This window comes from Candida tropicalis (genome assembly GCF_000006335.3).
Source record: "Candida tropicalis MYA-3404 genomic scaffold supercont3.2, whole genome shotgun sequence".
Classification (NCBI taxonomy): domain Eukaryota; kingdom Fungi; phylum Ascomycota; class Pichiomycetes; order Serinales; family Debaryomycetaceae; genus Candida; species Candida tropicalis.
The window spans coordinates 1,902,198-1,929,011 of record NW_003020049.1 but is presented as its reverse complement, the minus strand read 5'-3'; the positions used below and the strand labels follow the sequence as shown (position 1 = coordinate 1,929,011).

At 34.0% G+C, this 26,814-nt stretch overlaps 14 protein-coding genes across 14 annotated transcripts; 6 read left to right on the top strand and 8 right to left on the bottom strand. All coding sequences in view use genetic code 12, as the record gives it.

The window, feature by feature from the left end:
* Window positions 1-1,200: 1,200 nt before the first annotated feature.
* On the top strand, window positions 1,201-2,412 carry CTRG_01965 (uncharacterized protein; the record flags this gene model as incomplete). Its single annotated transcript, XM_002547613.1, has 1 exon — window positions 1,201-2,412. One exon carries the CDS (start codon window positions 1,201-1,203, stop codon window positions 2,410-2,412), a length of 1,212 nt encoding a protein of 403 aa, XP_002547659.1.
* Window positions 1,340-2,314, top strand: CTRG_01966 (uncharacterized protein; the record flags this gene model as incomplete). Its single annotated transcript, XM_002547612.1, has 1 exon — window positions 1,340-2,314. One exon carries the CDS (start codon window positions 1,340-1,342, stop codon window positions 2,312-2,314), a length of 975 nt encoding a protein of 324 aa, XP_002547658.1.
* CTRG_01964 (uncharacterized protein) lies at window positions 1,454-2,935 on the bottom strand (the record flags this gene model as incomplete). Its single annotated transcript, XM_002547611.1, has 1 exon — window positions 1,454-2,935. One exon carries the CDS (start codon window positions 2,933-2,935, stop codon window positions 1,454-1,456), a length of 1,482 nt encoding a protein of 493 aa, XP_002547657.1.
* Window positions 2,936-3,223: 288 nt separating this feature from the next.
* CTRG_01963 (uncharacterized protein) lies at window positions 3,224-3,610 on the bottom strand (the record flags this gene model as incomplete). The annotated part of the gene is made up of 1 exon (XM_002547610.1): window positions 3,224-3,610. The coding sequence occupies one exon, from the start codon at window positions 3,608-3,610 to the stop codon at window positions 3,224-3,226; it is 387 nt and encodes a 128-aa protein (XP_002547656.1).
* A 422-nt stretch (window positions 3,611-4,032) lies between these two features.
* CTRG_01962 (uncharacterized protein) lies at window positions 4,033-5,100 on the bottom strand (the record flags this gene model as incomplete). The annotated part of the gene is made up of 1 exon (XM_002547609.1): window positions 4,033-5,100. One exon carries the CDS (start codon window positions 5,098-5,100, stop codon window positions 4,033-4,035), a length of 1,068 nt encoding a protein of 355 aa, XP_002547655.1.
* Window positions 5,101-6,249: 1,149 nt separating this feature from the next.
* On the top strand, window positions 6,250-7,089 carry DFG10 (putative polyprenol reductase; the record flags this gene model as incomplete). Its single annotated transcript, XM_002547608.1, has 1 exon — window positions 6,250-7,089. One exon carries the CDS (start codon window positions 6,250-6,252, stop codon window positions 7,087-7,089), a length of 840 nt encoding a protein of 279 aa, XP_002547654.1.
* A 375-nt stretch (window positions 7,090-7,464) lies between these two features.
* On the top strand, window positions 7,465-8,796 carry CTRG_01960 (uncharacterized protein; the record flags this gene model as incomplete). The annotated part of the gene is made up of 1 exon (XM_002547607.1): window positions 7,465-8,796. The coding sequence occupies one exon, from the start codon at window positions 7,465-7,467 to the stop codon at window positions 8,794-8,796; it is 1,332 nt and encodes a 443-aa protein (XP_002547653.1).
* Window positions 8,759-9,322, bottom strand: CTRG_01959 (uncharacterized protein; the record flags this gene model as incomplete). The annotated part of the gene is made up of 1 exon (XM_002547606.1): window positions 8,759-9,322. The coding sequence occupies one exon, from the start codon at window positions 9,320-9,322 to the stop codon at window positions 8,759-8,761; it is 564 nt and encodes a 187-aa protein (XP_002547652.1).
* Window positions 9,323-9,800: 478 nt separating this feature from the next.
* VPS28 (ESCRT-I subunit protein) lies at window positions 9,801-10,550 on the top strand (the record flags this gene model as incomplete). The annotated part of the gene is made up of 1 exon (XM_002547605.1): window positions 9,801-10,550. One exon carries the CDS (start codon window positions 9,801-9,803, stop codon window positions 10,548-10,550), a length of 750 nt encoding a protein of 249 aa, XP_002547651.1.
* Window positions 10,551-10,572: 22 nt separating this feature from the next.
* Window positions 10,573-11,409, bottom strand: CTRG_01957 (proteasome regulatory particle lid subunit; the record flags this gene model as incomplete). The annotated part of the gene is made up of 1 exon (XM_002547604.1): window positions 10,573-11,409. One exon carries the CDS (start codon window positions 11,407-11,409, stop codon window positions 10,573-10,575), a length of 837 nt encoding a protein of 278 aa, XP_002547650.1.
* Window positions 11,410-11,718: 309 nt separating this feature from the next.
* CTRG_01956 (chromatin DNA-binding EKC/KEOPS complex subunit) lies at window positions 11,719-12,015 on the bottom strand (the record flags this gene model as incomplete). Its single annotated transcript, XM_002547603.1, has 1 exon — window positions 11,719-12,015. One exon carries the CDS (start codon window positions 12,013-12,015, stop codon window positions 11,719-11,721), a length of 297 nt encoding a protein of 98 aa, XP_002547649.1.
* Window positions 12,016-12,250: 235 nt separating this feature from the next.
* CTRG_01955 (uncharacterized protein) lies at window positions 12,251-13,972 on the bottom strand (the record flags this gene model as incomplete). The annotated part of the gene is made up of 1 exon (XM_002547602.1): window positions 12,251-13,972. The coding sequence occupies one exon, from the start codon at window positions 13,970-13,972 to the stop codon at window positions 12,251-12,253; it is 1,722 nt and encodes a 573-aa protein (XP_002547648.1).
* A 1,289-nt stretch (window positions 13,973-15,261) lies between these two features.
* Window positions 15,262-16,785, top strand: CTRG_01954 (uncharacterized protein; the record flags this gene model as incomplete). Its single annotated transcript, XM_002547601.1, has 1 exon — window positions 15,262-16,785. One exon carries the CDS (start codon window positions 15,262-15,264, stop codon window positions 16,783-16,785), a length of 1,524 nt encoding a protein of 507 aa, XP_002547647.1.
* A 3,528-nt stretch (window positions 16,786-20,313) lies between these two features.
* Window positions 20,314-21,408, bottom strand: CTRG_01953 (uncharacterized protein; the record flags this gene model as incomplete). The annotated part of the gene is made up of 1 exon (XM_002547600.1): window positions 20,314-21,408. One exon carries the CDS (start codon window positions 21,406-21,408, stop codon window positions 20,314-20,316), a length of 1,095 nt encoding a protein of 364 aa, XP_002547646.1.
* Window positions 21,409-26,814: the final 5,406 nt, after the last annotated feature.

Below are 26,814 nucleotides of genomic sequence, written 5' to 3'. Positions count from 1 at the left end.
CCATTAAGTAGAGCAATTGTAGGGGTTTAAAATAGCTCAAAATTAAAAATAAACTATCAAGCAGCTCATATACAAAATTTTATCATTAATTCACATTAACTCTAGATAATCCTATTGTTAACGACAAATAAGGACATATCAAGTTGAAAACATTTAAGATAGGAAGCTCAATGGGTATATACGAAAAGAAGATCAAAAAAATCCACACACAAACACATATATTACTCTTATCCCCACACATGTAAAATTATCAATAAGATTGAACAATCTCTTGATTTACAAATAAAGCCCCAAGATCGTTTCAAAAGATTGAAAAAAAAAAAAAAAATAAAAATTCAATTGATAATATGCAAAATAACTACTTTGCTAAATGAATTTATTAAGGATCAATTATTACTGTGGAGTAGAAGAGACAAAATGAATAAGGGATGATACTTGGTTATGAGAAAGCCTGATAGTAGTACAAAGGGTTCCACATAGATACATTATAAATAAGGATGTTGGGGGATAATTTCAAAACTTTGAGGAAAGAAAAAAAAAAAAAAAAAAAAACTTTAAATTGCCGCAAAAACTGCAAAGAAATAATCAACACTCAAAAAAATATTGCGGAAAATGCAATACGAATTTAACAACTAATACAAGAAAAAGAAAGGAGGAGATATCATTGCATAAATTTCAATGGGGGATTTTTTCAATTACGTTATCTTTATATCCTTTATTCATCTAATGTTATTGTTCTATTATTTTTAGTTTTCTTGATTGTAACTTTCATCACTTTTGTCTTATTATATTTTCAAGTTTTGCATTACTTAATTCAATTCATGAATCTATTATTGTGTAGATATTTTTTAAAAAAGAAATGACCCAGGATAGTTGCTGCAATTTAGGAGATTATACAGTATGAATAATAATGTAAACGGAAAGGAAATCACTTGAGAAATTGCCAAGGGATGAAATTGTGTTTGATAGTATTCTAAAAATATCTATTGTTCCATTAGTGGATATCCTTCGATTTATTGGTAAGTAAAACTGAAATTTGTTAATATTGTGGATAATCAAAAGCTTGTAGAAATGTGTATAAATAAATATATAAAAAACTCTATAAATACTTGGGACTGTTACCATCTGTATTTCTAAATTTTTTATTCCTACTATAAATCAAACTTTACTGTCGCTATTATCCCAAATTGCTAATTCAAGATGATAATAATGAAATCACGAGTTGCAATCGTGACTTATATCTTCTTGATATCTTATGTGATGTCTAGTTTAATAGAATCACCACCGTATCTACCATTCGCTAACAAAATTAAGATTGATAAAAGAACCAATAACAACAATGATTGTAGAAAGGATAAAGATGGCCATCCAATTTCAGGTAATTGTCCTCAGTGCTTTGATAATCATCATAAGCCAAAATTGGATAAATGTTGTTTTGATGATAAGAATAAGGTTACTGCATGTTGTGATTGGACATGGTACGGAAAGCCAGTACCTTGTCCCCCACCAACTTCTTCCAGTGAAGTTCCACCATCATCAAGTGAAGAAGTTCCACCATCATCCAGTGAAGAGGTTCCACCTTCATCAAGTGAAGAGGTTCCACCTTCATCATCAGAGGAAGTTCCACCAAGCTCCAGTGAAGAGGTCCCACCAAGCTCCAGTGAAGAGGTCCCACCAAGTTCCAGTGAAGAGGTTCCACCTTCATCAAGTGAAGAAGTTCCACCAAGCTCCAGTGAAGAAGTTCCACCTTCATCCCGTGAAGAGGTTCCACCTTCATCATCAGAGGAAGTTCCACCAAGCTCCAGTGAAGAGGTCCCACCAAGTTCCAGTGAAGAGGTTCCACCATCATCCAGTGAAGAGGTTCCACCTTCATCATCAGAGGAAGTTCCACCAAGCTCCAGTGAAGAGGTCCCACCAAGTTCCAGTGAAGAAGTTCCACCTTCGTCAAGTGAAGAGGTCCCACCAAGCTCCAGTGAAGAGGTCCCACCAAGTTCCAGTGAAGAGGTTCCACCTTCATCAAGTGAAGAGGTCCCACCAAGCTCCAGTGAAGAGGTCCCACCAAGTTCCAGTGAAGAGGTTCCACCTTCATCAAGTGAAGAAGTTCCACCAAGCTCCAGTGAAGAAGTTCCACCTTCATCCAGTGAAGAGGTTCCACCTTCATCAAGTGAAGAGGTTCCACCTTCATCAAGTGAAGAGGTCCCACCTTCATCAAGTGAAGAGGTCCCACCTTCATCAAGTGAAGAGGTCCCACCAAGCTCCAGTGAAGAGGTCCCACCAAGTTCCAGTGAAGAAGGTCCCCACCAAGTTCCAGTGAAGAAGTTCCACCATCCTCCAGTGAAGAGGTTCCACCTTCATCATCAGAGGAAGTTCCACCATGCTCCCAGTGAAGAAGGTCCCACCATGTTCCAGTGAAGAAGGTTCCACCTTCATCATCAGAAGAAGTTCCACCAAGCTCCAGTGAAGAGGTCCCACCAAGTTCCAGTGAAGAAGTTCCACCTTCATCAAGTGAAGAGGTCCCACCTTCATCAAGTGAAAGAGGTTCCACCTTCATCAAGTGAAGAAGTTCCACCTTCATCATCAGAGGCAGTTCCACCAAGCTCCAGTGAAGAGGTCCCACCAAGTTCCAGTGAAGAAGTTCCACCTTCGTCAAGTGAAGAGGTCCCACCAAGTTCCAGTGAAGAGGTCCCACCAAGTTCCAGTGAAGAGGTTCCACCAAGCTCCAGTGAAGAGGTCCCACCAAGTTCCAGTGAAGAGGTTCCACCATCATCCAGTGAAGAAGTTCCACCTTCATCATCAGAGGAAGTTCCACCAAGCTCCAGTGAAGAGGTCCCACCAAGTTCCAGTGAAGAAGTTCCACCAAGCTCCAGTGAAGAGGTCCCACCAAGTTCCAGTGAAGAAGTTCCACCTTCATCAAGTGAAGAAGTTCCACCTTCATCTAGTGAAGAGGTTCCACCAAGTTCCAGTGAAGAGGTTCCACCTTCATCAAGTGAAGAAGTTCCACCATGCTCCAGTGAAGAAGTTCCACCTTCATCCAGTGAAGAGGTTCCACCTTCATCAAGTGAAGAGGTTCCACCTTCATCAAGTGAAGAAGTTCCACCAAGCTCCAGTGAAGAGGTCCCACCTAGTTCCAGTGAAGAAGTTCCACCATGCTCCAGTGAAGAGGTCCCACCAAGTTCCAGTGAAGAAGTTCCACCTTCATCAAGTGAAGAAGTTCCACCTTCATCTAGTGAAGAGGTCCCACCAAGTTCCAGTGAAGAGGTTCCACCTTCATCAAGTGAAGAAGTTTCACCATGCTCCAGTGAAGAAGTTCCACCAAGCTCCAGTGAAGAGGTCCCACCAAGCTCCAGTGAAGAAGTTCCACCTTCATCAAGTGAAGAGGTCCCACCAAGTTCCAGTGAAGAGGTTCCACCTTCATCATCAGAAGAAGTTCCACCAAGCTCCAGTGAAGAGGTCCCACCAAGCTCCAGTGAAGAGGTCCCACCAAGTTCCAGTGAAGAGGTTCCACCTTCATCAAGTGAAGAAGTTCCACCAAGCTCCAGTGAAGAAGTTCCACCATCATCATCAGAGGAAGTTCCACCATCATCATCAGAGGAAGTTCCACCATCATCATCAGAGGAAGTTCCACCTTTATCAAGTGAAGAAGTTCCACCTACATCAAGTGAGGAAACATCATCAGAAAAGGTCCCACCGACATCTACCGGCAAGGAAACTGAGACATCTGAAATTACAGAAACAGAAACAGAAACTGAGACTGTTACCTGTGTTGAATGTTCTAAAACCTCAACTGAAACCGAGACAAAAACATCAACAGAAACTTCGAAGCATACTGTTGAGTCTACTGAAGTTGAATACCACACTATCACTAAGGAGACTACTGTTTATGTTACTACTTGTCCAAATGAAGTTGTTACCACTGAAACTGCTATAGTCATTGTTGTAACCAACGAATTTACTACAAAGACAAAGACAGAGGTTATACAAACTACTGTTGTCAATGAACAAACTATTACCACTACTTGCCCAATTGAAGAGTTATACACCAAACATTACACAAAGACTGTTTACACTACTCAAACCATCGGAGAAACTGTTGTTGAGACCTGTGCTGTTATTGTTACTACCAATGAGCAACAAGTTGTTGTTACCAAGACGATCCCAGTTCCAGTCACCGAAGTTGCCAAATATACCACCACCATCGAAACTACGTTGACACAACCAAGAACCATTACATCCGAAGTCATCGTGTACTGTACTACCAACGAACAGGGTTACACAATTACCAAGACAATTACAGGCGAAGAAGCTACTACTTACGTTACTACAAATGAACAAGGGTACACAATTACTAAAACTGTTCCAGGTGAAGCAGTTACTACTTATGTGACTACAAATGAACAAGGGCATACCATCACTAAGACTGTTCCAGGTGAAGCAGTTACTACTTATGTGACTACAAATGAACAAGGGTACACAATTACTAAAACTGTTCCAGGTGAAGCAGTTACTACTTATGTGACTACAAATGAACAAGGGCATACCATCACTAAGACTGTCCCTGGTGGAGAAGTTGTTACCTATGTGACTACAAATGAACAAGGGTACACAATTACTAAAACTGTTCCAGGTGAAGCAGTTACTACTTATGTGACTACAAATGAACAAGGGCATACCATCACTAAGACTGTCCCTGGTGGAGAAGTTGTTACCTATGTGACTACAAATGAACAAGGGTACACAATTACTAAAACTGTTCCAGGTGAAGCAGTTACTACTTATGTGACTACAAATGAACAAGGCCATACCATTACCAAGACTGTTCCAACTGGTGAAATAGGAGCCGAAACTATTGAAGTCATTCAATATGTCACCACCTATCCAACTACTTTGCCACAGGGAGAAGTCATAACCACATCTGCTGGTATCCAGGTGTACACCAATGAACAACAACAAGTATACACTAAAACCATCCCAATTGAAAGTGCATACTATACCAGTGAAGTTACTGTTCAATACACCACCGTTTGCCCTACTACATTGTCCAATGGTCAAGAAACCACCGTTCCCGCAGTTGTTGTGGTATACACAGAGTCCAAGGGTCATCTTACTACGAAGACAGTTGTTCCAGAAAGTGCAAGCTATGTTTCTTATACTGAAATTATTTCTAGCAAATTGACTACACTTGTTTACACTTCTTGTGTAGGTGAGATTTGTCACCCAGAAACTACTGGTATTGAAACTATTATTACTGAACAAGTAACCAAGCCATATGAAACCCCAGTTGTTCTGATTGTAACTATTGCTGTTGAAACCAAGACTGCTACTACTACAAGTATTGGTAAACCAGGAACCACTACACAAACCACAGTTGCCGGAGAAAGCACTCCAGGAACAGTTGGCAAACCTCCTACTACGTTGGCAACGCCAACGATCGAGGGTCAACAACCGTCACCAACTCCGGCTCTTGTGTCACCAACTATTTTTGAAGCTGCTGCTCCAGCAAGACTTGGAGTTCATCTTGAAATCACCATTGGTTTGATTTGTGCTTTCATAATGATTTAAATCAATCTTCTATAGTCTTGTTTTCCTTCGTTTCCATAAATGTTTTGTTTTGAACATTGGCTATTATTTTGTTGTTTTTTTTTGTTTCTGTTTTGCTTACTTATTATTATTTCGTGATACCATTGAATAAGTTTGATTTTATGCTTTTTGTTTTTACTTTCGGTGAAAAGTGCTTGATTGTACTTTTCGTTATATTTTCAGTATTCTATTCTAATTTATCATTATGAGTTTGCTTTTTTGATTACATCAATTTCAAATTAACTCGATTTGTGATAGTTGGTCAGGATGCCCGTTTATTTTTTACTTTTCTTGTTGGGATTATTATTTTCTTATTTTCGGTTATATACTTGTTATCATAGATTATAGGTATATTATTTATTTAGTTGGATTAATTTTATATTCATTTTTCCAAAAGGTATAAAATTTGTAGACAATACTCAAACATTTTCTTAATAGTTGGGAGCAGTATAGTTTCACTCTTGTAAATTTTTGACGAATTTGCAGCATATCACATTTAGTCCTTTACTGGCATTGTTGACACCGCCAACCCATGCGACCAGTTTCGACGATACCAGAAGTGAAATCAGCAAAAAAAAAAAAAAAAAAAGAGAACAAGTAAAACCGAATCCACTCAGTTGCCAAACTGCAATATTGTCTTGCTAAATTTTACTACATCTTCATTTGTCTGTCATGTCTATTCATCAACTTCAGATATTAATAGTCATTTTATATCTCATAATTGTTGGATCTATCTATGCAGTTAAGCTCATCAAACCACTTAACGAGTTGCTACATTATGGAAAAACCTCCACAGTAAATGGTCTGGAATCGAGTTCTATATTCAATCAAATGATTGACTTCATATCGAATAATTTAGTAGTCCCCAAGTCATGGTTTACCCATTTCTATGTAACGTTGTTCACATTATCATCACTAACGTTTTTCAGTACCTTTCAACAATCAGAAATAGATACTTCAGATCCAGTCAAGTTTAAGAATTTAATGTTGATTCATAGGCTATTGTGGGTTCAAGGATTAAGAAGACTTACAGAATGCCTAATAGTTACCAAGTTTTCTGAAAATTCCAAAATGAATATTTCTCACTACTTTGTTGGGTTAAGCCACTATATATTGATTTCACTGGCGACGTATTTAGGGTTATTGAGATATGGGTCTCACAAAGTTGTTCGTTATACTACTTTTGACGACCTCTTGATTGTTTCATTTGGCGTATTATCATTATTACAGTTTTCCGCACATTATCATTTGGCTTCTTTGGTGAAATACACGGTGCCTAACTTTAACAATGTTGCTTCCCCACATTACTTGTATGAAATACTAATCTATACAGTTTTTCTTATCTTTTCAGTCAAGGATAGTATAGATACAACAAGTTGGACATTTGCTGCAGGATGGTTGTTTGTTACTAGTAATTTGACAATATCATCAATTGAAACTTTCCGCTATTACCAAGACAAATTCAAAGAAGATTTTAAATTGAAGTGGGCAATAATGCCAGGAATATTGTAACATTGCAGGAAACAAGACAAATTATAATAGTAGGGTGTAAGATTTCATCACCCGAATAATGTACGTATGTTGATGATTTTGCCATATAAGTATTATTTTCTCTGACATCAGATACTTGCATGCAGTGAGCTTTTCTACGAGTTGCATTTAGATCGATCATGATCAAATCGTCTTTATTTTGTTTGATTTTGTTTCACTCTTTTCGTATCGCTTTACCGGAGATCCTTTCTTTTTTTCCCAACACAGTTCTCACTTTTGTTTATTTATTGTGTTTTTTATTCTTTTTTTTTTTTTTTTTGTTTTTTCTTCCACTTTTGATTTCTTTTTCCACTAAGGCTTAGTAAACTAGGCTATGTCAAATAACTACAACTCATAATGTTATTCCAATCTTCAAATACAGAAAGTATAGAGTGCCCTATATCAACACGACTAGAAGCATGTTCGGTATCAATGGTGAAAGGGTGTCCTGGTATTCCCCGAAGCATACCAAGAATAGATACTGTCTTAAATATCAGATCAATTAACGACTCACCATTTATTGTACGTTCTGTTAAAGTGCAACTAATTACGAAACAAAAGGTTCTAGTTCCTACAAAGTTTGGAAGCAGTGAATCTTTAAAGGAGTTTATTGTTTATCAGGATCCTTTGGCTTATCTACCACCAATGGATCAATTTTATCAGATATTGCATGGTTTAGATATTCCGATTCTTATACCTATCCCCAGAGACATCACACCTTCGGCCTACTCGCCAACATTTGGAGCAACAACTCAGCATAACTTAGTGGTGATGGTTTCATTAGGTAAGGATGCTGCTTCTGAAGTTACGTTTACAGACAGTTTTCCGGTGGATATTAAGATGTATGATACTTTACCGATTTACAGACAGTATAATGAACCAATAATGGAAATATACAATTCATCAGATAACCAAGTATTGGTAGAAGCAACAGTGCCTGTAACATCTGTTGGGCCCAAAGATGAATTGAGTGTTGTTTGTGTTGTGAAGACTAACTCAGCCAACAACAAGGTGAAGAAGAATATTACGCTTAAACAATTAACATTTCAAGTTAAAGAAGTAATTGAATGTTTTGATGGAGGTCTACCTCCAAAAAGAGAATTCAAATTACATACTGAATCCAAGTACTACACTAAGGAATTGAATAGTCAAGGGTTGAAACAAACTTTTAAAATCAATTTTCCGTACGAGAATGATTACTTACAAATGTTCTCTCCACCACCAGAAGTAGAAATTGAAAGCGAAGTGGCAGAAGATTTTGCTACAACAATCATAGAATCAACTAATATATCAAAACTAAAAACTATAGATAAACTACCCGAAGGGGTGCCTGTAACAAATATTCAAGGATTCACATTACTGGGGGCTTTTTATTCAATTTGGTTTGAAATTGTAATTAAAGTGAAGTTATCTCATGCCAAAGACATTAATATTCATATTCCTATCATTGTTTCCCCATTTGATAAAGAAGCCAGTAAGTATTTACTTGACTGGATTATGCTAGAATGCGAAATAGCCAAGGCCCAGTTTGGAAAAGAGTTTAATCGAACATATTCATCGACAACAAAATATGCAAATATGATAAAACTTCTAGACAAGTATAGACAACCGCCAACTATTTATGATCAACAAAAACACAAGATACGTACATCTAACTCACACCAATATTTGGATTTGTATATAGATTAAGTACTTCTTTAACTCGTTTTAAATTTCGTTTTGTTTCAATCTCAGGAAGTGGGAAAGTATCTAGTGGATTTTCTTGTAGTAACTGGCATTGAATGTAAAATGATCTTGGTGTGACACCAGTGTAATTTTTAAACATACGATAAAAGTGCCATTTTGAAACTCCGATATCCTTGATAATGGCATCAATATCCAATTTGTCTCCATTGATTGCTCTATCATGTATCATCGAACAGGATGCATTTATAAACTCTCTACTTTTATTCCAACCGCTGACTTGTTCTGGTTTACATCTTTTGCAACTCCTATATCCTTGAGCCTTTGCTTCTCTCATATTATTAAAAAATACCACATTCTTTCTCATTGCTACTCGGCAATTACATGTAGGACGACATACTATTCTGGTCGTAATAGCACCATATACAAAGTGTCCTTCTGCTTGAGGATTTCTGTCTAATATTGCTTGATATTTAGAATCATCATCCGGGAACGTGATCATATCGTTGTTGTATAGATTATTTGGAAACATGTTTGCTTAAAGGAAAGTGAGATAAACTTTAGAAAAAGAAAGAGAAAGTGAGAAAGAGAAAGAGAAAGAAAAACCAAGTTCTTGAATCAGTTTTATAATCTTTTTTTTTATTATTTTTTTTTTTTTTTCCTGCTAAAGGTTTCTCACACACTCATGCTTTTTCGAAACTTTTTTTTTCCTCATTGGGCATTTTATCCTTGGCTCTTGGCTTCGTGGCTTGCCGCGAGACACCAGGGAAATAGGGCGAACATGTGGTATCGTGTGTAAACCATTTAGTGCTGTAAATTTCTAACTTTACACTTCCTGCACTAAAAACGTGACCAGGGTATTTTTTTTTTGTTCTTTCGCTCTCCCTTGAACATTTTTGTTTAGTTTGTTGGCTTTGCATGATTTCAACTATGATACCATTAAGATTAATCAAATAACGAAACCCAACATTAGCATTAACATTCTCAGATATACTCGTGAACGGTAAACAATGGATAATTCCCCACCTGAATATGCACCAACATCAACATCCACATTTACTGTATCTAATGATGCCACTATATACAACCAAGAGGTTACCAGAACATCGTTGATCAAATCACCACTACACAAATCACTATATGATTCCTTAGCAGAAATCTATTCCATATTGCCAACATTGGAAATGATTGAAGTATCATTCTTGAAAGATTATATAACTGATAAAGAAAAGTATATTTCCACCACATATAGGCTAATTCATCAATATCAAATGGTAATCAAAATGTTTGGTGAGGATGAGGCCAAATTGAGTTTATTAATTAACGAAGTTCTACCAGGTTTACAACGAGACATGTCCAATTTCTTGGATCTTTTACAAGCTAAGTTTAATATTAACTTTCCCCATGCAGTAATCCGTTTGAAGAATGGTTTGCCAGCTACAATTGAACAAATAAATGGGTTACAGCCAAATAATGTCAATTCGAGGTTGGTGGCAGAGATAACAGGAAATTTCATCACTTGTATGGATGCAGTTAAATTGAATTATAAATCAAAGGATCAGCTACATCCTTTATTGAGTGAATTGGTTTTGAGCTTAAATGAATTAAATGAAGGGTTGGAATTTAATGGGAAATCCAAACTTATAAACTGGTTAATTAAAATAAATAACTTAACAGGCGAACTTTCACAAGAAGAGGCTGATTCATTTTTAAATGATCTAGATGTAGCATATAAAGGATTCTATACAACGCTAGAATAGTACAACAAGATGCACAAAACCACTATACAATAGATTCGATTTGCTCTGCGTATCCCAATACATTCTTGATAACTGATTGGTTATTGACATTATTTGTTTCGTTTTCATTCTTTGTAAAGTAGATAACTCCATTCTCAAATTTCCAGTTATCAACTTCATAAGTTTCCTTCAAAGTTTTCTCGAAATTAGCATCAGATAATTCTTGTGGTAAGTACAATAAATTCTTACAATTTGAAATTGGAATTGAACTATAGGTCTTCTCCAAGGATTTTGCAATTTCATATCTTAAAGCATTAATCAAAGTTTCAACAAAATGGGTGTATTCCACACATGGTAAATTCTTTTCTTCTTTCAATAATTTCCAAATCTTGATATAATTACCTTCCATCAAGTTACTTTCCAAATTAATTGGGAATTGTAAAAAACTATCATTTTCAACATCATATTGATTTGAATTGTAGATAATCTCTAATTCAACATGAAATTTAGAAATTAACCCCTGACTCAATAAATACAACAAATATAAAGAAATAATCTTGGTAGTATCAGTATTAACATGAGTCTTATTCAAGTTGTGTATTTTATCATTGGAATAAAATGGTCTTAATTGAGCAAAATAATTCTCAAATCCAGAATAATTGTTTGTTAATAATGATGATAATGCACCAATTTCCAAGATTCTTTGAGCAATTTTTAAATCATTGATTTGATCTTTGGTGACAGTATTTGAAGGTAATGGAACTAACAAGTTATGTTTAATTAATTCAATTTTTATAGGTGCAAGTAATTGTTGAGAACTTTCATAATCTCCTTTATCAAAAAGTGCATATATTTCAGCAGTTAACTTTTGCAATGACATGTTTTAGATGTGGGTTTGAATATTAATTGACGGTTGAATATTATTCCTGTCTTTCTTTACTCTTTCTGTTTTTTATTTTTTTTTTTCGAATCGATTGCCACCACCAAAAATGGTTTCAAAGAATTACCAAAAAAGAGTCGTGTGCGTAGTCAGTTTTAACGTGGTCACGTGTCATTTCATTGAAAGTGATCTTGTATACTAGAGAAATAGATATTCTAATATTTAGATATATTAAATTCTAATTGGATAAACCACATTAATACTATCCTTTTTTCTATGTACCAACACTGTTATCCACTATTGATTAATCTAACCATTATTCTTGTAATCCTGAATATCGAAAATTTGGTCCTTTTTACCATCAAATTCATCCATACATTCAATTATAGTTTTAAGATTATTCATTAAATTACTACTTGCCACTCGAAGTACTCTATCACTAACACCTGAGAATTTTACTTGTAAAACATTTTCTTGTGTAGAAAAATCAATAGTTAATTCATCAGCTTTAAGTATTGGATCCGGTTCCAAAGATGTACGAGCTATTTTAGCTTGATTTGATGTTTCAAACGGTATATCTAATGTAAGATTATATGGATGTGACATTGAAATTGGATATTAGTAGTGATTGTCGTTAAATGATTGATTATCTCTTCTTAATTTTTTTTTTTTTTTATTTTTATTTTTTTTTTTTTCAATGTTTATCTGACATGAATGAATCTCGGTTTTTCTTCTTTGGCTGAAAAATCAAAACTTATTCTTTTTGCAATAAATAATAATACATTCTTTCTTTGTCAACTACAAATACAGCCTATTTAAACTAAAATAAAGTAGGATGATGTTACCTAACCCTACTAAAACTAATGCTATGGACGCTAAATTTCTTTAAATTGTCCGATCCATTACTATTTAGCGATGTTACGCTACTGTTAATTCCAGCATGTCTGTTACTTGGGTAGTCTGCGGCTGATTGAAGCGTTCCAGACGACTTTGTTTCTCGTAATACACCAATTTCAGGATTGATTGTTGTAGATTCACCAGTAGCATCACCACCACTGCTTCCAGAACTTGCCAAACTGCCAATTGAAGATGAACTGTTCAAACTATTGCTATGAGTATTGTTTGGCCTTGATTCTTGTTGCTTTTTCCTGGGGCTTTCTGCCTGATTCAAAGATGATCTACTAGAATTAAAAGCAACTCTAGCAGCAATAGAAGAAGCTGAGGACGATTTACGTGGTCTTTGATCCGGAGTTCTTGACACGGGTGATTGCTGTTGTGGTGTTTCAACAGATACCATGGGCCATAATGCATTCTCTGAATTAATTGGAGGTAGCTGTGCTGACTTTGATAACGAGAAACTCTTCTTTCGTGGTCCCATTTTATAGCTGGGCGAACCATTAAATGTAGAAGACGTTGTAGAAATCATTGATTGTGGAGAAACAGGTTCTTCATCAGTGGTGGAGTTGTATGAAGTATTAGATCCATTTCTAATGGAAGGTGAAATCGTAACACCTTTTAGACTGCTATGCAAAGTTTGTGGGGTTGTTGGTGTAGTGGCTAAACCGGCATTGCTTGTTCTTGGAGTTGCAGCCAGTTGCGATGTGTTCAATGTTGCTGATGGTGGTTTGTAGATATACGTAGTGCTTGACCTGTTTCGGAGTATTGGTGGTGGACGAGTTTTATTATCTGAGGGCAATGATTGTGAATGTTGTCTGCCTTGAATTTTTTTATCGTCCTGATTTTGCAGTGACATCAGGATAATTGGACTAGCTAAAATCTTGTTGTTTCCATTAGAATTGTTTAATGTAGAAGTTTCGCTTGGAGGGGCAAAGATTGGTATTGACATCTTGAAATCCGACAACATGGCTTCATGGTTTTGAGATAACAAATCTTTCTTCATTTCTTCGTATTGACTAATTAAATCAAAACTAGTTGAATATTCACTAGCAACCCAATCGTGTTTGTTCTTAATTTTTTCTAATTCCTGTATTTTGGATTCAGCTTCTGCTTTGGTAGATGATTGGATGACAATATATTTTATCAATTCATATAAACATCCTGTACTTCCATACTGAAAGCAAAGATGTAAGCAGGTATCGCCATTCTTATCTTGGATATCCCATTTAGCACCAAACTCCAATAATAAAGTAGTGCCTTCTTTGAAATTATACTGACAACTATAATGCAAGGGTGTTTGGCGTAATTCTCCCGCCAATGAGTTCAACCATAACTTCCCAGGGAACTCTTGTAATAAATAATGCAATGTCTGTGAATGTTTCTTCCTCATACATAAATGCAACACGGTTGTATCATCAAATGCTAATAGATCCAATTTTGTGAATCGATTTTGTAAATCATTCCCCATAGTTTTGTTCATGTATGATATTAGATGGAAACATATCAAATAATGACCATAGAATGATGCATAATGTAGGTTACTCCAACCCTGGTTCTGGGGATCAATATTCAACCACAAGTCAGGGAATCGTGATAGTATTCGTTTGACAATAGGTAGGTTGCCTTCAATAACGGCGTTTCTCATTCGCTGCAGTGGTTCTAACATAATGACATAGCTATTGATCAATGGAGATGTGGTTGTAAAGTATCAGTTGCAAGTAATCTGGTGAGTGAAGTTTGTGGAGGGGGTGGTAACTAAAATAAAAAAAAAATAACCCAATAAAATAAAATAATGATAATTAAGATAATGCAATTTATATGATGAACAACAAAGGGAAGTAACACCAGATGCAAATTAAAGAAAGATGGTTAGGGGAGAACAGTGTTTGAGTGTGTGTGTGTGGAAGAAACGGGATTTAATGGGTTCGAGTTTTTTTTTTTTTTTTTTCTTAAGTGATTATTTCTTTTTATCTTATTTTATTATTTTTTTTTCTAGTTCACTTTTGTTAGCCATTAATATTTATTTGTAAGGGGGCCTGTTATACAGAATGTATTTTTGCTTTATTTTAATTTCTTTGTTCTTCTTCCTTTCTCACGCGGGTGGGCCCAATGCCAGGCATGATTCTTCCATGGAAGTTTCATTTCATTTCATTTCGTCCATTGTCCAGTTATTCGACAACAAAAAAAAAAGGTGGCGCGCAAAATGTACAAAGACTTGAGTAATGAAATTTGGCCATGTTCACACGAATAACATACACATCTTGTGTTTTGTGAGACGTGTCATGGTTGTTGCTGGGGTGGGTTTCAGAAACTAGGATTGTTCTGGATTAACTAGCGTTATTGGTTAAAGTTGATCAACCACTCTTTTGTTTGTATACGAACCCATAACCGTTTTTTTTTTTTTTCTATTATTTTCGTCTTCTTCTTGACAAAGACTAATTAAAGTTTTTATCTACACCGTTTTGTTTATCTGTTTATAGTTATAATTGACCCACGATTTTCTTCATAAATTCCTTTTATATAGTCTCCTGATACATGAAATTATTATTCCCTTTTTGGAGATTATGTTTCCAATACCAGACATCGAACTGCAGCTCCATGGATGGATCATTCATCGAAAATTTCTTTTTTTTTTTTTTTCGTCATACTCTCTTCTTCCACTGGAACGCGTCTTGTCTTGAATGTCAATTTCTCGGAACTAAATTTGCGACATGCACGTGTTTATCAGTTTTGATCCGATTCGCTTTTGGTCAGTGACACACGACCGAACACCCAGCGCACCACAAAATTTAAATTACTTTAATAGTTTTGTCTCTCTCAATTGTATTTTTTTTTTTGTCGAGAATACACACACAAACTTCGATTCCCGGTTATCAGTTATAAGCAGAAACCATCACTACTTTCTATTTCATCTAAATAAAATTTTTTGTAAAACTTCATTTTGGGATATCAAAGATGCTGGTTCTGATAGTAAATGGTTTGCGAATACTTACGTTGTCGGATATACAAGGAAACTTTGATGTATTGACCAAATTATATCATGAATATCAACCAGTTGACTTAATAATCCATACAGGAAATTTCGGGTTTTGGGATTTAAACACGATTCATGAATATAAAGAACTAAATTATTTCAAACAAATAGTGGCCTTTCTGGATGTTTTGGAGCCAGAATTGATTGAACAATTGAATAATTTAAGCAAGATTAGTAATGGCGGGAATGCCGACGAAATATCAACATTTAAATCCAAGTTGTTGTCTTCGAAATCGTCAATTAGTCAGTTTCAGCAATATGTAAATGGGGAAAAATCGTTTCCTTGCCCTGTGTATACAATATTTGGTCCATTGGATGACCCAAAGATAATTGATAAATTGCAAACAAAACAGATTATCATTCCAAATTTGAATCTAATAGATCACAAGAATAATTATGAAATCCAAACCGCACTAAATGTACCAAACATTAGATTATATGGTTTAGGAGGAACTCTAAAGATTCACAGTTTGTTTGACAATGGCAATTTGAGTTATTTGGGAGTGTCCGGTAAATTGGGTGAATTATGGATATCATTATTACAAATAGCAGAATTATACATCAGTGTAACAAACTCAAAATCATTTACAGACACCACCAAGAATTTTACTATTAATATATTTATCAGTCATGTTCCTGTTGTCAAAGCACCCTTGTTGGAACATTTGGCAATTATAACACATGCCGATTTCACCATTAGTCAAGGTTTACATTTCCGATACCCGGTTATGGGCAATGGTATGAGCTTTGTTGATAGTATGGGCGGATCTGCAGGTTATGTTGAGAATTATCGATCTAAATTTTCGAGACTTCGGATGATCTTAGGAGAGTTATGGTTGGTTTTGAAGGATGATTTGATAGAGTTATTGCTAAACTCAGACTCTAGCGAGAGTCTAAGGAATCTAATCGAATTGGGGTTGAGTTTGTTTGATAAAATTCCAGTTTCAGTTACTGATTCGCTGGATAAAATTGTACCCTTGAGTTTATACCCAGAAGAGAATCAAGAATTGAACAAGAAATTACTTAAAAGAATTAATGATTATTATTTCCAAGCATATTACAACCTATGGCATTTCAATTTATGTGACCATAGTCTGGATACAGAAAATAAACACAATGTAATGATATTCAAACTTGATAATAAAGGAAACTTCAACCTCGATTATTGTTCCAGTCAAGGGTTTAATTTTAACTTCAAATTACAGGATAATTATGGAGATTCTAATGGTAAACATGACGGTATACATAATCGTGAAGACGATCAAGACGAGTCATTACGACAATCACAATCCTCACATAAAACGTCTTATCGGGGGCCATCCCGTAGAGGAGGAACAGGAAGTAATACAAGGGGTAGAGGAACTAGAGGAAATGGACGAGGCTCGTTTTATAGAGGAAGACGTGGTGGTGGTAGTGGTGGTGGTAGTAGTAAATCATCAAGATAAATAAAATAATTTGACAATAAATAACACTGTATATATTTTTTTTTATTTATATATAGTCTTCTCTTTTGTAAAGAAATACCCACAGAATATGTATTTGTATAATGTACAACAAGATTGCATTTGAATCTGTTTTTTTGTTTGTTTGTTTGTTTTTATATATTATAATGACTTCAATCCAATGATCTAATGGTGTTCGAAAGGTAATTTCATACCAAACATAACTGGTCCATCTTCTTTAATTCTCAACATAATCCAAAACCACATAGCAGCACCAAATAATTTTGATCCCCATTTAATGTGAGCTGGAACATGTGGTCTAGCAACTGGTGCATGTCTGATGTATCTTGCAAAATGTCCACCAGCCATTGTATTTAGTAATAATGATTGATGTATAAAGATATATTTATCTATAAGATAACCTATGATTCTATATTTTTTTTTTTCGTTTTGCTTTTCCTTTTCGTTCTCTGTCTCTTACTTTCGCTTAATTTTGGTTGGACAAAAAGTTGTTTTTGGTTGAGACACGAAACTTATGTTTTTCCCTCTATTCGCACGACCTGATCTCTCACGTGAATTTTGCAACCCACCGATTATGAAGAAAACTCTGAAGTTTAAGCATTAATTTTGAACTTTCCTAATTAGTCTTCATCCTTTCAATTACTTGCAGAGTGATGAAAGTTTCAAGTGATCCATTGAGAATCATTTTGGATTTTGTGATTTGTAATTTGTTCTATTTTAATTTACTTAAGTTTCATTAAAACATGTCACGATTCCCAATTAGGTAAGTGTAGATCCAATAGACCACATCTCTCTCTCTTTCTTTTTAATTTTCTTTTGAATTTTTGTTAATGCTTTAACTTTAGTTTTAACTTGCAATGCCTCTCCTTATTTAGGAGTCACTCCGATCCTTTCCTACTTTGACTATTTCAGGTTAAATTAATTTTGGTATAATGATCAACAGCACGGATACAGGACAATAATAGCAATATAAGTGTAGTAGTAATAATAGTAGATCATCGGAACTTGTCCCCGAGGTGTACAGTATATGTAATCCTTTTTTTTTATGAACCTAAAGATTCAATACTTTAAATAATAAGGCGAGAGGAGGACAAGAAGCAAAAAAGATACTAGAGCATGAACTAAACACAAGTATAACGAACAGTAAAGCATGATGTTATTGGATTTTCTTTTTTTGAAAGGAACGAACTTATTCGCAGATCAATTTCTGATGTGTGTAATTATAGACCTCGGATATTTCTACAGAACTGACAACCATGAAGAACAAGTCATAACTTTGAATTTTTTTTTTTAGAGGGAAATTTCAAGAGAGGTAGTTTAGCATTTCTTGTATTCTAATAATTCTTTCCCAGTCATACGTTTTTCAATCTTTGTGATTTATTGGGGGTTCATATTTTTTTATTTCTTTAAATTCATGTAATTCTGTAACATTTTCTTTGTTTGTCTGTTATATCCCCTCTCCTTTCTTTTAATCTATCCCCCCACCTCTGAATCTTTTATAACTCCTACGGGATTTTAATTTGTGATAAAGAAATGTAATTCTAACCACGAACTATTGCTACATTGGTTTGTGTATGAACTAGATAGATTTCTTTTTTTCTTTTTTTTTAAAAAAAGGCAAAAAATTAAAGTCCGATTTATGAGAATAAATGCATTTTTCAACTAAAGAGTATTTTATTCTCCCACTAAAAACAAAAAAAAAACCGTTGTGAACAATGCCAGCGTTCAATTAGAAAATGAACAAAAAGGTATGTACAATCTCCCATATCATTACATTTACAGATACAGATACAAAAGATAAAGATGGTGAATAATTTTTTTTTTTTTCTTTTTACTTGTTTATTTCATTTTTGTTCATTTTTATCCTCCTTACTTTGAAGTACAGGTTTAAAATGAGTGGATTATGTAACCATTTGAAAAAAATATCAGTTCATTATGCCTTGCAGTGCGTTTCGGAGAAAATATGTAAAAGGTGATAAAATATATTATCCCACATATGCATTAAGCACCACCATGAACAGCGTACTTGACCTATTTCCAAATAAGGAATAATTGCTTATATAATCTGTTAAGGTTGTACAAAGAAACATGCCTGTTGTTTAGATGTTTTCCCATTGAACATACATGTTGTAATTGCTGTACATAGGCTGTAGTCAATTGAAATGATAAAACTTGGAAAAGTTGTATATATGTTCATTTGGTAGAGAACTAGTTTCCCTTTTGACGTAATTTATTGTCATGCAAGAAGAAGTCTAAGCGAACAATATTATCGTTGCAACAATCAAGAACAATTATAGTACTCACCCATTTTCATGATTTTTCAAGGCGAGCATATCCATTGCATTAATCAATTTAACCATTCTTGCGTTTTGCACATTTGTTTTTAACAAGCAAGTTTTGTGGTTATATATCGGCATGGTATCCTAAATTTCAATTCTCAGTTATTCACACAATCAGTCCTCTAATGATAGGTTCATTTTGCACAAGTAACGAGCAAATGGTTTTAGTTCTACATTCTAATTTGAAACATAAATTGGTAGAGAAAGAGAGAGAGAGAGAGAAATGAGAAAAAAAAAGGAAAAATGCGTATGTGTGTTGTTGAACATCAAATGTTTTCCTATTTGCCAAATTCAGCTGACGGCTGATACCAAGTCATTGATAATGAAATTTTTAAAAATGTACTGGGTGTTTGTTTTGAAGATGTTTGACGAGTTTATATGTTGGGAATAATTGTAAGACCAGTTTTTTTTTTGTAGTAAGATATTGGTAATGAGTAAAAAGATGAAAAACTTTAAAACAGGAATGTCAAAAACTACGGAAACCCTTTGTTTTACATCAAAAAAAAAAATATATATAGCAAAATTCAAAACTTATCAAACATTCCATCCATATATTTCATAAGCTTCTAAACAATCTTACCTAATTTGATGTGTTTCGTTATCAGATATCTCTAACAGCCTCAAGTAGATTTGTCTTTGTCTTTTTTAATTTTTTTTTTTTGCAACCTCACCAAGTACTTTAAACTACAAGCTATGTTATATAACATATAAATAAGTTGTATATTTTATATATATAGATCGTTAAGACATTACATTTATTATATTTTTTGGGAATATATAAAGGAGGGACGTAAATATATTAAATGAAGTTTTAACTCTAGAACAAACAAGAATAAAAACCCATCAAATATAGTAAACAAAAAATTTGGTACTATCAATAAAAAAAGTATTTGTTGTGAACCAAAATTAAATAATAATCATTAAAGGAGTGACAAAGTATAGAATAGGACATTATTATTATTAGGAACATTAAAAAAAGCACATTGGTGTGGCAGGGAGGCAACGTAAAAGGAATTCCCTTACACCAAAGGGTATATGATGGAGTTTATAAGGACAAATAACAAACAACTGAAAACAAACAATAATAAAATATAAAAAAAAAGGAAATCAAACAATATAAAAATCAAACAAAAGGAACTAAAAAAAAAACTAAAAGTGGAAAATAACAATTCTATTGAGTTGAGTCAGGCCCACCCATTGATAAATTTGAAGTTGAAGATAAATAAGTGGGATACTGTGGTCTAGCAGTAGAAGAAGATTGATCTTCTTGACGAACAGTGTAGAATGTTTCTTGTTGTGGAGGAACACCTGTATTACCTGTAGATCCAACTGTATTATGAACACCAAGAGGAGCTTGTAATTGTGGCTGAATTGGATTTGGAACTGATGTTACACCATGTGACATTTGGTGATGAATGCCAGATGTCTGTGGCTGCTGTTGTTGATGTTGTTGGTGATGAACATGCTGTTGTTGTTCTCTAGTTTGCATTTCACGTTCTTGAGCTCTTCTCAAATCACGTTCATGTAACCTGTAATGTCTAGTCATATTTGATTTGACAGAAAACAATTTTCCACAACCATCCCAAGGACATTTAAAGATTTTCTCCCCGGTATGAGAATAATAATGGGTTTGTAAAGATGATGGACGCTTGAATTGTTTGTTACAAATACGGCATCTGTTTCTCTCAGCTGTTTCCGGAGTCATATCATGAACAGTAGCTGTGTGTCTTCTTTTGCGTCCTCTTTTTGGTAATACAACAGATGACGATGATGGTGGTGGAACACTGGAGGTTGCTTGTCTACTTGGATCCAATAATGGAGCAGCAAAATGAGAATTATCTGGAACATAATTGGAAGCCAATGGTGACACATCATAAGTATGTTGCTGCTGTTGTTGTTGTTGTTGGGAGTTTGGAGGGGTGGCTCCAATTTGATTTAATGGTGGTAAAGAAGGAACCAAATAATTGTATTGGTCTGAACTAAAATGTGGAGTAGTAACAGTAACAGATGTTGATGATTTATCTGTTGGAGTAGCAGAAGAAGGAACAACTGATGCACCTGATTGTCTTGGTTCATTCATTGGATATTGTTGTAAGTTTGTAGTGCTATTGCTTGAAGCAATTCCTTGGGAATAAGCATAACCTCTTGAAGCTTGAAAATAATAGTTTTCATTCTGACTCGAAGGTTGAGAATATTGTTGTGGAGTTTGGACAGTAGGAACTTGTTGTTGTTGAGAAGGTTGTTGCTGCTGTTGCTGTTGTTGCATAATTAACAGAATTTGTTGTTGATGTTGAGCTTGAGCTTGCAACTGTTGTTGCTGATAAGTTTGTTGTGGAAAGTACTATTGAGGATAATCCATGAATTGAGGTGGTAAACTTGATTGAACTTGAGAATAAGGCATATTTGTTGACGAATTATTTGTTGATTTATTGGACGATTTATTATTTGGTTTATTTTGAGAATTATTCTGATTTGGGCTATTTGACATTACTTGGTAAGGATTAATACATAGTTAGATTAATAACAATATGTATCAAGGAAGGGGAAATGAAATAGTGAAAATAGTTGGATGTTATGGTTGTGGTTGAATTAATCAATATAAGAAAAAAAAAATCTTTGATAGTAAAAAGCGAGTGAAAAAAGGATTTTCTTTCTAGTATTGATATTGTGTAAGTAATGTAGTGGAAATCAGAAGAATGTAAATGATGTATCTTCTTCACAGTTCAATAAGTTGCAAAAAAAAGGTTAATAGTAACAGAATGGGAGGGAAAAAAAGGTTTGGTTGAATTTTTCTTCTCAAGTAATTGTATAATACAAAAGGAAAGGGGAAAAAAAAAATTATAAAAATCGTGATCCAGAATTGGAAAACTTCAATGGGTATTTATATATAAAGAAAAGAGAACCAACCCATGATTTAAAAGAATACAAAACAACACAGAGAGAAAGAGAGAAAAAAAAGTCGATATGCACAAACAACTAAACAGTTAACATTTCCTGTTTTCCACTTTCCTTCAATTCTGTGTTTCAAAAACAAAAGGAAAACAAAATTATTCAAAGAAAAAAAACAATATACAGAATCCTTCCTTTGTTAGTTTTGTAACATCAAATGTCAAGCGGTAGAAATCCTGAAGGTTATGAACACATTTTACTGCTATTTCAGTATATAGGGCTAAATAGCTTCTTTCTTGGAGAAGTAGAATATGTTGTGCTGTGCTGTTTTGTTTTGTGTTCTCTTCTCTTTTTGGGTAAGGTTATTTTAAAAACCTTCTGTGCATATACAGGTTACCCTTGTAAACGAAAAGCGAGAGAGAGAGAAAGAAAGAAGAAAATACAGTTGGAATAGCAAACAGATTTAATAAGCATCCTTTATTTTTTGAGTTTAAGTTTCACATCATCCAACTCCGATCTTTACATATTTCAGGCTATAAGGCAAGCATCGCTAATAATTATCCTATATCAGCATAATGCACAAGGTTGAACTTCGCGAATCATACTAATCCTACCAAGATAATCAATCAGGTCCCACACTCACATCAGGAGAAGGAGTATGTGTAAGTAAGGAGTACCACATTTCCTTAAAGTGTTTGCTTTTTTTTTTGGTTGTGAAATTTTGAAATTGGGGACAATACAAAAGAGAACACGGAAAAAAATATTCTGGAAAAGTGTCATAATAAAAAGGAAAAAAAAAATATAAGGAAAATCACTTTCATAACCCCCATTAGCAAAAAAAAAAAAAAAAAACAGTTCCGTTCAAAAAATCTAACTACATCAACATATGTCATTAATATCCGGAGATATTAGACGGTTGTTTTGATTTTGTAGTGAAGAGTTGTTAAAAAATGTAAATGGGAGAAATGTATCATAATAGAATATAAGTATGTATATTTTTTTTTTTATCATTCACTAAAGTAAGAATTTTTTGGCAATTTTGCACAACTTTTTTTTATCAGAGTGTCAACTTTTGTGTCATTTTACAAAGTTTACTTCAGCATGGAAATTACAATAACTCTTCTATTAACACAAAGGATTCTTTGGATTATTCAACCTGAAACACAAGAGAACCCTGGTTGATGAGCATTAGTTTTCTGTTAATGGTGACAACTGGAACATGGCTCTTTTTCTTTTGATTTATTTATTTATTTATTCATTTTATTTCTTCTTGCAGCTAGAAATTCGTCGTCGACTTAGTTGTTACACCATTAGTGCAAGTCTGACAGATTACTTAGACCTGGCTTAATGATGTCCGTCTTCTACATATACGATATGGTCTCCTTTTAATTATGTGTCAGGCTATCAAATTGATAAATCCGGGAAGTACAAAGCACTTGGATTAGTCAAAATGAACCATGAACCAGCTATAAAAAAAAAAAAATAAAAATAAAAAAAAAGAAGAAAATAAATTGAAAATCTTCAGGATCATTGAGTGTAAATTCATAGACAAATAGATGTACAGATACTATCAATTTTAAACCTACGTGAAAGAATACTATTCATGGTTTAAAATGAAGGCGATTCTGGAAACTAAAATGGATTATGTTAGCATTGCAAAATGTTGTATGCACTAAGGACATAACCATTTAATTGCTTACTAATAAAAGTTCACATGGATTGGAAAGTGTAAAGGACGTAATCATATACACACGAATGATGTCTTGTATATAGAGTCGTAATATCTAAGCTTCGTAAAAAGATGATATTCACTAGATAAATTCAAAACATAATCGGTAGAGACAAAAGAAAAAAAAAAAAAAAACCAACCAATAATTACGGATAACATTCCATCTGTTGATGGGAGATAAGAGCATCGTTGGAAGCGGTGGCATTTGAAAAAAAAAGATACATAATCCATCACGAAAGGGTATTAACGATTTCTTTCTGCTGGAATATAGATTTATCCGTTCATTCTTGAAATATGTACTGTTGCTGCACAATGCGTAAATCCGTTTAAAGTCCATTGCATGAACTTTTTGCATTTATTTTATGCGATTTGTTTAACAAAAATAATGAAAGATCGGCAAGCATTTGCATATTGGTGGGAAATTAAGTGATGAGACAAGTTGGAACAATTATAATTACAAGTAAAAGTGAACATCTAATATTGGTTGCAACTGATACATGAAATCGTGACTCGGACAAGAAATAAAATGAAAGTGAAACCAGAAATATTTGCCAGAGTGTTAGAATGAATCATCAAAAAATGCACGAAACACCCATGAAAGAGAAGAAACATAATGTATATCTGTTGCTATCATCAAGCCATAGTTGGAGTACATAAATACGATATTATGACCAAAAAAAAAAAAAATAAAAGGAAAAGTCAATAAAAGCCGACTATCCTATTCACCATGACAACTATAACTGGATATTTTAAGATAGACATATGAGGCTAGTTTCATTATATTTTTTTTCTGCCATGAATCAAATGTAAAAACTAACAACTAAGAAAATTAGAGAAAGTGGAAAGTACATTTTCTCCTGAAACGTCAAAGGATCTACGTCAATGACCTATTTCAGACGGATACTTTACTGACACTGATTTTTTTTATTAGCTCTTTTGTGTTTCAACATTACATTGGATCGTGTAAGAAGAAATAAGCAAACTTCCCAGACTAAAACATTTGGTAAGTGTAATGGTTTCTTCTTCATTGGGTACATATGACCAATGGTTACCTTTACAACAGAGCCAAATGAGAGATCAACAATAGATGAAAAGATCATCCACCTCATATATTTATTAACTCAATGAGTCTAACCTTGGTATGTCACACTCTAAAATTACCATTCTCGATTATATAATCTCTATTCACCTTGTTTTGAAATAAATTCAAACAGAAAAAAACAATACATTCAATACAATTTTTGAAATCATTGGAAGAATAAGGTGAAACAAACATACTCGATGATGATGATGAAGAAGAAGACAAAGGGTTTTCTTCATTCTCTCTTTTTTTTGGGTTTAGTGCCACATAGTTAAAACCCATTGGATTTAATTCTACTGCCTAAAGTCCTATGCGTTCACATACGATTAAGTATTAATGCAGATAAATAATGTTGGTAAAGTAAGTGTTTTGAAAAAGAATGATACGATTTTACCCTGTTCAGCATAGAGTCAGAGAACCACAACCAACAAAGGGGATAGAAACCTATGCATAATCATGTATATGCATTACACACTGTTCTATTCAGTTTGTGATTGGTTTTCTTTGGTGTCTTTTTGTTTTTTTTTTGTTTTTTATTTTTATTGGCTTGTTAATTAATCTAATTTATTCAATTAATTATCATCAGCATTTTATTTGACCCTTTTCCGGTTATCTTTATTTTTTTCGTTTTCATTAAGTGACAGAAAGTTACAAGGTCAATCCAATCATGGATTATCCTACTGTCAATCTACTGTTAGTTTATCGTATTGTTTTATGGGTTACTATGTGTAAATCAGGGGAGGTGCTAAAAAGTGAAGACACCAAATATTAAAACTAAAGGCAACTATAGGAATAAAAAAAATATGGGCAAGGACTAAAAAACAAACTAAACTGTAGGAGTAGATCAGGTCCAGAGTAACGAAAATAAAAAAGTTAACACTAGAAACCGGGAGATTACTGTGTTTCATCACCTTATTTTATTATCCTCTTTACATTTCAATTTTTACGGATGGAGAAGAATAGTAAAATGATTACAGATTAATTAAATATCGTAACCCGCCTTTTTTTTGTTGCTGTTGTTGTTCAGGTATTATAGGTTGTTACTGAGTTTAGCGCGTTTATCAGTTCTTTTCCTTTTCCAATTTTTTAGTTTGCTTCTTTTAGAGGTATGCCTTAGTTTATTTGCTACCTCTAACCTAGTTTAAATTGTCATGTATTACTGCTATTGAATAGTTCTCTCACTGATATTATTCACCAACTTAGAGTGCGCCATGTGCAAATTCTTAATCCACAAAAAAAAAAATATTCATTTTTAGCATTCACGCCATACTTGTAACTAAAATCATTTTAGTTTCCAGTATGCAAGGGCAGCAAAACCATTACATATTATTCAATACCTAAAAACCCCCCTTCTGATGGTATTATGGGTGCTCAATATTATATTTGAAAGAAAAATTCACATGCTTGTCAAAAAATTGACTAAATATCAACTAAAATTGAAAATAACGACTCAACATGGAAAATAATTGTCTCCACTTCTGTCATTCTATTCTAGTATTATAATCAACATTGCTCTGCGTCTCTCTTGTTCATTCCATTCTTTGTTTGTTTAGGAAGACAAGGGCGGTATGAGTTCATGACAAACTGCAAAAACAAAAGACAGAAAAAAGAAATAAGAACACTTAGATTGTCTAAAAACCAACTATAATGTTTAATACATAATATGGGCATTCTTTTAAACCACCCAAAGTATTGTCTAAAGTTGAAAAATAATGAATGATTCTTTTTTTTTTTATAGTATCACAAATGTTCAGAATAACGCCTGAAGCAAGAAAGACGAAGAGGAAACAAGACAAACATATTTTATTCTTTGCAGTGTCTAAAATAGCTCTACTTTGTGACACTGATACCTTGAGAAAACAATTGCAAACCATATTTGCAAATCCGATGAGTTGCGTTACCCATCTCGTAGCTGTAGAAGTTTTAAATGGTTTAATTGTTATGATGCCCACTTCAAACATAATAAAATAAAT